The sequence below is a fragment of the Equus przewalskii genome, chromosome 8 (assembly GCF_037783145.1).
Source record: "Equus przewalskii isolate Varuska chromosome 8, EquPr2, whole genome shotgun sequence".
Classification (NCBI taxonomy): domain Eukaryota; kingdom Metazoa; phylum Chordata; class Mammalia; order Perissodactyla; family Equidae; genus Equus; species Equus przewalskii.
Genome location: NC_091838.1, coordinates 14,126,983 through 14,138,152, shown reverse-complemented (window position 1 = coordinate 14,138,152; position 11,170 = coordinate 14,126,983). Strand labels below are relative to the sequence as shown.

The 11,170-nt window shown below is 41.3% G+C and overlaps 1 protein-coding gene and 1 long non-coding RNA gene across 2 annotated transcripts in view; one reads left to right on the top strand and one right to left on the bottom strand.

Annotated features, from left to right (window-relative positions):
• The first annotated feature begins 1,403 nt into the window (after window positions 1–1,403).
• The window catches only part of LOC139085215 (uncharacterized), a 38,389-nt gene continuing 28,622 nt past the window's right edge, over window positions 1,404–11,170 (top strand). The window contains exon 1 of the long non-coding RNA XR_011543362.1: window positions 1,404–1,459. This is a non-coding gene — a long non-coding RNA (uncharacterized lncRNA). The remainder of the gene's footprint in view (window positions 1,460–11,170) is intronic.
• The window catches only part of TRPA1 (transient receptor potential cation channel subfamily A member 1), a 51,608-nt gene continuing 48,465 nt past the window's right edge, over window positions 8,028–11,170 (bottom strand). The window contains exons 26-27 of the mRNA XM_070631514.1: window positions 9,530–9,627; window positions 8,028–8,878 (exon numbers count right to left, since the gene is read on the bottom strand). Coding sequence (XP_070487615.1) covers window positions 8,674–8,878; window positions 9,530–9,627 — 303 coding nt within the window. The 3' untranslated portion in view covers window positions 8,028–8,673. The remainder of the gene's footprint in view (window positions 8,879–9,529; window positions 9,628–11,170) is intronic.

The following is an 11,170-nucleotide window of genomic DNA, read 5'->3' as shown; positions in this document are numbered from 1 at the left end:
GTATGTAGTGGAAATTTACAAATAGGTTAGTGATTGTCCCATAAACATCTGTGTCCTGTCACACACATCCACGCTATGTCATTCCCGATCTCTTGGAACATTTGTTGATTAGTGAGAATTCATTGGTGTCTCTTGATCCAAAGTTTGGGCTCAGGCATGGTCAATTAAAAATAAGTTTTAAAATCTAAAACAACGATCCAGTGTCCAGTAGGACCTTAGGAAACATTCATATCTTCATGTTTCAGCCCTGTGTTTCATTGCTCTCATCTTACCTAGTGGAACTGTCACACTTGTCAAATGGTGCCCCTCATTATAGTGAAAAATGAAACAAAAGATGCTTTTTTCCATTACCTTACATCCTGAAATAGCCAAAATATATACACACAGCACCAGAAGAACAGAGAGTTTGCCTTTTTCTAACTTGTTTTGAAAGTGCGGTGCAGACAGGCTAAATCCAGCTGGGAATCCTGTGAGTCGCAGTGTCATTAGCCGCGCAGAGTGGAGGCCTCTGTGTAGAGCTGACTCTTTAGAATATTTACACGGAAACGTTAAGCTGGAAGTGTGCTTTTGTTTGTGTTGCCTTGAATCTTCTCCTTTGAAGATTATGATGGGTACTTAATGACTAAGTGGTTATTCTTTAGCAATGATGCATTCCTTGTTTAATCCAAGCGCATTGGGTACTTCTTGTCTTAATGAAAATTTTTGTTACACACGTAAAACTCTGTATGTTAATGCAACAGCCCAAATGTATTGTCCTGGTTTGCTATTTACCCCTCTGATTTATGTCATTTGAAATAGGCTATTTTAATCAGATTTTACATTTCACAAACTATCTTTAGTAGTAAGCCTCAGTATATTCACTGGTAAATAGCTCTTAGAATGTCATTTTTCAGAATATGAAGATACATGTACATATCCTTGCGATCTTAAAATCTGCAGCTAATTACTGTTTTCTGACACTGTGATATATACATGTAATATTTTTCTATGATCGTGGTTTCTTAAAATATTTATTTGAAAGCAAATATTAACAATAAATGGAAACATATAAAATTGTACTGATTTTTGCAATTACCATTGTAAATGGTTTAATCAAAACACCCATGCTGACTTTTCCCCCACTTTTCCCCATCCTTCCTTTCCGAGCAGGTAAGGACCTGAATCCTAGGAAACATTTTACCCCAGCAGCAAAGCTGAGCCCAATCTGAAAGGCCCACCCCACGTTTTTGCTCTAGAGCGTGCTTTTCAAATTAAACCACCTTAAGAACTAAAAATAGAACAGAATAACTACTTTAAGCAACTCAGCACTTTTTTGGCCCTATTTTATTCTATTTTCCGAGTGGGTTGTGCTAATTGCGTACCAACCTTGAGGAAAACTAAAAGCAGCAATTCGGTTTTTCACAGATTCTCCTCTTGCTGGATCTGCACGTGCGGAACTCCCCCGCAGAGTTCTACTCACGTGAGTAGAAGGACAATTTGGTTTAATACGTTTCCCATCTTATTTAAATTTGGATGAAGAAGTAATTTTTAGCAAATTTATAACTGTGAAAAATTTTTTAAGTGACACCGGAGGGTGGTCATTGCACACATTTTCTCAGGTGGTTCAGCATTGCAGTTTTCTGAGATTTTTCTGGTTTCTGTAGCACACTTAGCATTTGAAAGGTAAAAGGATCTGGGCCATCGAGCTGCCTGAGGACCAGCTGCCAGGCTGGGGTGGGAGAGATTTTGAATCCCTTCTTGAAGACTGCAGTTCGGCAGACTGGTGTCCCTTCGTGGCACCTAACCTGCCTCTCCAGGGCCGGAGCACCACCCAGCCCCACTGCAAGCTTGGGACCTGCAGGTTTATATGGTTGTGAAAGATTTTGCATCTAAGTTGTACTGAGACTAAAGACATCTGCCCCCTTCAACCCCGGCTCCTGGTTCGTTTCCATGACGATTTCCTCAGGCAGCGCTAGCGCCTTCAGAATCAGCGCTCTGTGTCTGCCCAGCATCTGGTTCTTGACTGACCTGTAGTGGTTTTGCCATTACTGAGTCGATTCATAGACAGGAAAACAAGTGCCTTTGTTGAGCCGCTGGATTTTTCTGCCATGGTTTCCCTTTTTTGTGGAAATCCTTAGGAGGGGGACCCAAACTGAGGATCCTGCTTTGCCCCTGGACCATGCCTGCCACAGATCTTGATGAGAAATTTGGGTTCTGAGAGCAACTGTTTCTGTGGGGCTGTAGAAGAGGTGGTTATTTTTCTAACAGATTCCTGAGCATCAGTATTGCTTCCAAATTTGATCCTGGCAAGCTTGTTTAGAAGGTGCAAGTGAAACCCTCTGTTTAGGTTTTGCTGGTGCTGACATACTGCTGAGACCCTTTCTGTGCATGAGCCATAATAACCTTCCTCCTTCTCCACGACCACTTCTCCATCAATTTTTGAAAACAACTGAACAACTAACATTACCACTGATAACTTTCCCTTCTGAGTTTTCTTCCTCAATACTCACTTTTTTTCAGATGTGGATCTAGAGAGGGCATTATATCTCCTTTAAGTTGCTAAATACTTCTGATTCACATAAAAGCATCATTTTATACACTTGGTTGTTCTGTGTATCTGTTGACCAGCTGCCTAAATACCGTAATGTTGCAATTGCAGTCGAAGCCTCTTTAAATTAGTACCACCCTCCACCTTTGCCCTTGCAAGTAACCAATAAATTTCAGTAGAAGAACGAGCAGTGTCAGATGTGATTGGCACTGTAGGTTTTCCTGACATAAAGATCCTCCTGCGCAAAACAGAGGTCTCAGTCCGAGGTCTTCTGTTCGGGCTCAGTATCAATCGCACCTCTAGAGAGCGCTGGTTTCATTGCTGACATTAGTCGGGTTACGGCTCTGTCGTCTTAATTCCGCCTTTGCCTCCTGAGAACCTGTGGAAATGCTCTGATGCCTTTTTTGAAGAGTCTCCAGATGGAAATTGCAGGAGGTGGCCCGCAGCTTCCTGTCTTCTCTGAAGGCATGTTACTATCAAAGATGTTGGTGTCAGAGACTTCAAACTAGAGGCTTCAGTTCTAACAGAGTGAAGTTTAACCCGTCATGAAGCCACATGGTGGATGGAACTGTGACCATCCCTAGAATCAGAAACAGGTCCTCTGTCGTTTGTCTCTGACTGCTTTTTAGACACCATTTCCATAATGTCATGAGGAGGTTTTCCAGTTCCTGATTCTTGCAGTTTCCCGCTAATTACACTCGGGATCTTGAAGCCAAGCAGTTGCTGCTCTGCAGGGCTCTGTGGCCGGGCTGGCACCTGGTGTCTGTGGGTTACGAGTTACTGGCCCCTCTCACAGACGCTGGGCCTGCATACACTGCATGTACTAAGTGATTTTTAAAGTTAAGTGTTTCTTGAATGTACTTTGACAGCTTTTTTGAAAATTGCTTTCTACCGTGGCCGATGATTCCTTGTTTTGGAAGGATGCAGCAGATTTCCAGGCTGCCTCTTAAATCTCATGGCTCTTAAAAGTCAGTCTTTAAAATAAATCTGTGGCCTAAACACGTGTAGCAGATAAAAGAAGAGCCTGGAAAATTCTTATATGTACTAAGATTTATATCTAGTTTTCAAATGATACATTTTATTTTCACCATCTTCTTATAAATCTCCATCACTTCAAATGGATATCAGACTAGAGAAAGGGCTATCTGGGTATACAGTGTCTATCTAGTCATATTAAGAGAAGCAATTTTCCATTTGAGTTTTTACAGCTTACAAAATGTCACTCATGATCTGCTAAGATAGTGAGGTCAAATCAAGCACGTGAATTAAATATTTGAGAAATTTTGGAACCAATCCAGGAAAAAAATCTGAAATAGGATATAATGGCGGAATTTTTAAGATAGTCCTTGCATAGTTCTTACATTTCCCAGTTTGGATAAAAGGGGGAAAAAAAGTGCTTTAAATAAATGACTTTTCTTCTGGATCTTTGCAAATGATTTCCTCTTCCATAATGGCTAGTATTTCTTGAGTGCTTATACTTTGTGGCAATTCACTATTCCAAGTATTTTACCAGCATTTATTCGTTTAATCCTCAACACAACTCTATGAGGTATGTACTCTTATTCAACAGAGAGGTTAATTATCTTGTTCAAGGTCACACAGCTGGAAAGTAGGTTGACCTGGAGCTGACTCAGCCAGCCTGGCCTCAGACCCACACACTTTCTTTCATTATGTCTGTAGTGTCTCATGTCTCCTAACCTTGAAATGCACTTACTTATGAATATTACATTGCAAATATCTGCTCAGTAACCTTTCAAGTATAAAGTCCCTGAGGAAAGAATTATCTTTCACTTGATTTTTATTTAAAAGACAGTATAGTTTCATGAGAACAACACAGAAGCCAGAAGTAGACTGCTGAGTTCACACCTCAGCAGTGTGACTTCTAACAAGCTATTCACCCTGGAGGTGTCATCATTTCTTTCATAAAACAAGGATGATGGTAATAATGGTACCTACCACATATGGTTGTTTTGAGAATCAAATGAGTTAATAAGGAGCACTTGGAGCAGTGCCTGATACAGAGTAAATACTTTGTAAGCCTTTTTCTTGTTACTATTATTTAATCTGCTCAGATCAAAATGTCTAAAATGGCTTAAAAATACTCAGTGACAATAATTTACTCAATGAGCAGAGAACTGGGGCTCTGTTGATGTTTAGTGATTTGAATCTGAGCCAAAAACAAAGGTAAGAAAAAGTGCTGCAAATTTTTAATCAGTTTCCTCTAAATAGGAGGTTTTTATTGTAGTACGCACATTCCAGCATTTGTTTGGCTAGTGAGATCCAGAAGCACCCAGAAGCTTCAGCTTGTATCAGACTGCCGATTAATTAACTTCTGGGGAGATTCCATGAATAATCGGGACAATATGACAATTCCAGTGTTTTATGAGCCCCTTCACCTGGGGTAGACCAGTTCTCCTAAACACGCTGCAGTAGGAGCTGTGTGATGTAGGTACTGTGCACAATAGGTACTGTGCACGCATGATAGTGTCTGATCCTGCCAACACCGCAGGGAAATATGCTCTTATCACCACTATAGAGATGTGGAAACATAACCAGTCACCCAACCAGTAGGAGGTAAGGTCAGTATTGAGGCTCTAGTTGTCTTACTGCAGAGCACAAACTCTTTCTATTGCCCATGCTAACCATAGTTAAAATCCACAAACGAACGAACACATTGAAGCAGTGGGAAAAGGCAGAAAAGGGATGTTTTAGTGTCTCTTCCACCAGTTAGAGGCAAATCATTCAGCTCCCCTAGGATGCAGGGTCGATAGAATAGGGACACTGAACTACTTTTGAGGCAGGCTGAACCAGTGTACTTGCAGTATCTTTCAGGCCTATGATAATTATTATTTTCACTGATTTTTATTATTTATGTATGTATATTCATGGAACATCTAATATGTGCGTGGCCCTGTGCCAGTGGCTACACGGGATGAAAAAAAGTGAAACAGGATGTAATTCTTTGGATTGCTTGAGACTAATGATGATAGTGAACGATGGACCTTGGAAGTCTACCCTCTAGTGGGAGAGAAAGTCATGGTCAGCAAAGCAGGCAGAAACGCCGGAGGAGATACGGTGTTCTCACTTCAGAGGAGGCAGAGGGCATCATCAGCTGGGGCGTTAGAAGACTTCGAGGTGCAGGTGCCGTTTGAACTGAGCTTTAAAAGACGTGGAGAGAGGACATTCTGGGTGGAAGACAGCATAGTGAGAGGCAGGGAGATGGAAAAACATGAAGTGTTTCGATGAAATAGTGATCTTTTGATTTGGGTGAAGTGCAGAATCCTGAAAGATAAGGCTACATTAGACTGCAGAGCCAGGTTGAGTAGATTAGGTTGCTTGCGGATGAAAAGGAAAGTCTTTGAAGCTTTCAGCATGGATGTGAAGGCTTAGAGCTGTACTTTAGGAAGATTAATTGAGAGGGTCTGTCAGTTTCAAGTCTAGGAGCCTGAGAGAATGCTGGTACCATTGATGGAAAACAGGAGATCAGAAGGAGCTGGTTTTACCTCCCCCTTATTCATATTTATATGTATTTAGTTTGAAGAACTATGGAAACGCAGAACTGGACTTTGGGAGGAGCAGAAGAGACCGTATCAATTTGTCAAACATAAGTGAAGTTGTGCTAGGTGATTGCAAACGAGTGTGCGAGGGCACGTGGTCAAGGACAGACCTTAGGTATGTAAACATCTAGCTAGCAGGTGGGAGAAAGAAGCCAGTAAGAGAAGTAGAAGAGCAGTAGTCAGAAAAACAGTGGAAGAAGCAGAGAATGCAGCGTTGGGGGTTAATGGAGAATTTCAGAAAGTAAATGGTGACTCATTAAATTGTAAGATACAGGTAAGATAACCTAATTAATTCAATATTCCTCACAACAGTAGGGTGCAGTGTTTCACACATTGTTGGTGTTCGATAAATGTTGAATGAAGATCTCTATTGTGCAATGCCACACAAAATCTGGGGAGCGTTAAGACTGTGAAAAGACCTTTGTTTTCATGATCAGGGCATCCCTGGTTATTGCTCCCATATTGTGAATTTCTAACCTTTCTGTTTGAAGGAAAATAAAGAACAAAGATCTTCATATCAAAGATTAAGGCAGGGGGCTGGTTCGGTGGCACAGTGGTTAAGTGTGCACCTTCTGCTTCGGTGGCCTGGGATTCACTGGTTTAGATCACAGGTGCAGACATGGCAGTGCTTGGCAAGCCATGCTGTGGTAGGCGTCCCACATATAAAGTAGAGGAAGAACGGGCACAGATGTTAGCTCAGGGCCAGTCTTACTCAGCAAAAAGAGGAGGATTGGCTGCAGATGCTAGCTCAGGGCTAATCTTTCTCAAAAAAAAAAGATTAAGGCAGGTACAACATTGCCTCTAGGCCATGTGTTCTGTCAGACCACAAATATAAAAATGTCTATTTTTTTCATATGACATATTGTCACTCAGAATTCTGCTATCTGTATGAGTGTGAGTATGTCTGAGAATATGTGTGATAGCGGGAGGCAAAGGCCACAAAAATGTCCATCCCTGGAGACAAGATCAGTCCAACATGAGGGGCACACAATGATAGCAAGCAGCTGTCAGAAGCCTTGTACTAACTGGACAGATGGTACCACAGTTGTATCTTGTAGATATAGTGTCCAGGGAACAGAAGTACAAAGAGAACAAGAACCACAGCATAATAACACCTATGTAAATAAACACACACCTAAATCAATACTATTCAGCATAACCCAAGGATACACGCATGGCCCAAGACTTTCATTAGAGTGGGTGTCTCCTGGGGGTAGTGAGGGAATAGACACAAGAATCACGGTGAAGGGGAAAATAAAACAACAGAAAGACCTTGAAAAGATCAACGATGAGGTGTGTGATTGTAGGGGAGGAAGGCATTTCCTCTACCCACTCTGGGTCCTTCTGGCAGGACAACAAATTAAATTCACATGAGACAGAATAACAGGAGAAAATTAAACACAGCTTTATAACATGTATACATGGGTGAGGCTCAGGAAAACTGAGGAACTCACCAAAATGGTGGAAGCTCTCACTTTAAATACCCTCCTGAGCTAAAGGCAAAGGAGGATGCTGGGGGTAGGGGAGTCAGTTATGGGAGGTTACCAGAAAAGCACAGTAAACAAGAGTAGGGTTATTATGCAGATTTAAGTCCTTGCCTTCCTCATTGATAAGAGCTTCTAGAGATAAGGCCATCCTCCCTTCTTCCTGGTACAGAGAGGGAGACACCCTTACAAATGGAGATTGCCTAAACAAATGTAAATATCTCCTACAAAGGGTAATTCTACTTTTCAGAGTTTCTCTCCTCTCTGCAGTTTTTAAAAGTAACCAGCCCAAAATAATCCTCATGCCAAAGAGACTATCTTTGGGCGGCCAATTCCAATCCCCCACATGACTGATTCATGCTTTGTAGTGGACATCAAAAGAAAAAAAGACATACATGATGGAGGCATTTTTGCAAATTTCAAAAAACTGAATTCAATAAAAGGCTCACACAATAATCAGTGGGGTAACTATATAGGTTTTACATTTATTATGATCCATGGCAAACAAAAAATACAGAAATAACATAAGCTATCTATAGTAAAATTCATGCATATCACAAGGTCTATTAATTTTGGCCTCAATTCAAAGTGACATCAGGTGTGTTGGGAGCAGCAAGAAGGGTGGGGAAATTTATTATGGTCAGAACAGAGTACACAGGGCTCCACCCACAGGATCTTCCAACACAAAAAAACATTCTAAATGGTAGAATCCAATCTAATTCTTTATTGTGTAATACATTACATATTATATAATCATCAAGCAGGAATCCAGTATTGACATTTGTATTCTAGCTTAACAGTTACATTTATTACTCTTTATCATTAAAAATGTAATTCTAGCCAATTAGTTTTCTACCCATTCAAAGAATGAGAGGTAAAATCCAGCTTGAACATAGCAGCAAGGATATTCCCAATACTCAGTGACTGGCAGAAAATATAAATAGACAGACTTTATTTTTATATAGGATACAGGAACCATGGTTTCACATGTAGGGAAATCAGAATCAGATTTCTGCTTTTTCCTTGCTCTTTCCAAATTGGAAATTAGACCGCAAAAGTCATGCAGACCCCCCATCGGAAGCCCTGTTGCATCGGGTAACTAATGCTAAGAGGGGTGTGTTTTTGCCTTTACTGCTCTCAACACAGAACTCCATTTGCTGTTCCTCTGTTCTAACAGCTCTTTTTTAAACCTGTCTTGAAAAGAACTATGGTTGTCTTCATCCTCTGTCTCAGAGATGATTTCCATCTTCTGAATGATGAGTTTAATAAGCTCATGCTGTTTTTCCAGAAGAGATGTGAGATCCTTCAGCCTAAAAGGACATACACATTTTATTAATTTATTTTCAATTATCCTTTTAGGTGTTCTGAGTGCAGGGAGGCCTACGTACTAGAAGCGTTCCGTATCAGATTGAGCGTGCTCAGCTTACGGCCTCACAGTAGTCAAATCCTTCTAAGGGAGACATATTTTTAAAGTTTAAATGATTTTCCTAAGGTTAAACTGCTAGTTCATGGCTAGTTTACTTTTGTTCCCATTTTAAAGACTAAAACACTGTTGCACAGACAGGTTAAGTGACTTGCCCAGGGTCAAACAGTTAGTAAATAGTTAGTAAATAGTAAATAGTTCAGTGGGCCTTTGAACTCAGTAAATTAACACTGAAGCCCTCATGCTTAACCACTACACACTATATGGCTTCTCCAGGGATCCTCAAAAATTTACAGTATGAATTCGGATGGCTCATGAAGAATGCAGTTCAAGATACAGATGGGCAAACTAATTGATGAATAGCAGCAAATAAGTTGTTGAGTCTAAAAAATGTCTCCTGATTCTCAATATACTAGCAACATCAGTCAATTAAATCATGACAACAGATGAGCTAAAAACACAAATATACAGTATAACTTTATCCTACGCATCATTTAAGAGTTTTAAGTTCCTCAAATACAGATAAAAGGAAAAATACCGGTATTTCTGCTTCAGTATTTCCGTTTCTAAAGATGTATCGGCATTTGGTATTTCTTGTCTCGCTTCTCGGGGGCAAAAGATATGAGAATACAAACGCTATGGGATAAAAGATTAAAAGTTACTCAAGTTGAACTCAATTCAGGAGCTAGTTCTTGAATATGTGCCATAATTCAGCTCCTGAGCCAGGGGTGCTGGCACCAACACTGTAAGACATAGCAGTGGCCTTGCAGGAGCTCAGTCCACTGACAGAAAGAGACATTATAAGTGGCAGTACGCCATACAGGATTAGCTGTTGATTCTCTAAAACTGCTCTGCACCGTTAACCAACACGACTGAATTTTACGTGGAGAATTTTCTGAAATGCTATTTTAATATGTTTTTAAATTTAGTGTCGTTTAAACCATTTAGTGGACTGGAGAGGATCAAGGGCAGATGTGAAATGACCAGGAATAAGGTAATTCTAGAAGTCCAGGCAGGAGAAGATGACCACTTGCACAGGCCGCCCAGGAAGTCAAATGGACCAAACACGGCATTGATTAGGTGTGAGGGGAGAGGATATGTCAAGAATGACATCTTCCACGGGCAAATGAATGGTGGTGACATTAGCAGCAATGAGAAACTTGGAGAAGGATGGGGCTTTCTCGCTCTTTCCCTGTAGGGCATGTCAGGAGGGAGGATCATGAGTTTGTTTTGCATGACCGGGGGTACCTTTGAGACAGACCAGTGATGCTGTCAACGAGACAGTGGGATACAGGGGCCTGGAACTCGAAGGAGAGCTCTAGGCTAGAGAGAGCAGCTGCTGAGCCTTCTGAGTTCAGGTACTACCCGCAATCATGGGGACAAGTGAAATCGGATCGGGAGACAGTGTAGAGTTCAAATACAGCCGAGGCTGATCTCAGTTGGCCTTTATCATTTGAGGACTACACACTGGAAAATGAACCTAAAAAGAACTCAGAAACACTATTCCCAGGGACAGGAGGGAGCCCAGGCACGGTTAAGATTAGCGTCCAGTACTTCTGACTTAGTGTTGGCCCTTTTCCATTGAAGGCGATGGCCTTGCTTAGTCTTTGACACTTCGTATATTTTCTATAATGTACACCCCCACGTATGTGTGTGTATATTTATGCACCTATGTATACATACATGTGTATTCCTTACATGACATAGATACACATGTATATCTGCACATATATGTAAGTGGCGTGTGCCTAGGAAAAACAAATGAAGTGGACCTGCGCTGTAAAAAAGATGCTAAAGGGAACGGCTGGTCCACCTGCCCATCTGCCCTCCGAGGGATACGGTACATCTTTAACACAGACACTGTGGATGAGCCTCTCGGAAGAGGAGAGGAAATGTCTCCCTCCACTGCCCATCACTTTCACACTGTGGGTAAATCATGCACTTTTTTTTTTAAAAAAGCACAATTATTTCAGGGGCCAGCCCTGTGGCCAAGTGGTTAAAGTTTTGCGTGCTCTGCCTTGGCAGCCCAGATTCACAGGTTTGGATCCTGGGCGTGGACCTGCTCTGCTCATCAGCCACGCTGTGGAGGCATCCCACATACAAAGAAGAGGAAGACTGGCACAGATGTTAGCTCAGGGTTAATCTTCCTCAAGCAAAAAAAAAAAAAAAAAGAGGAAAG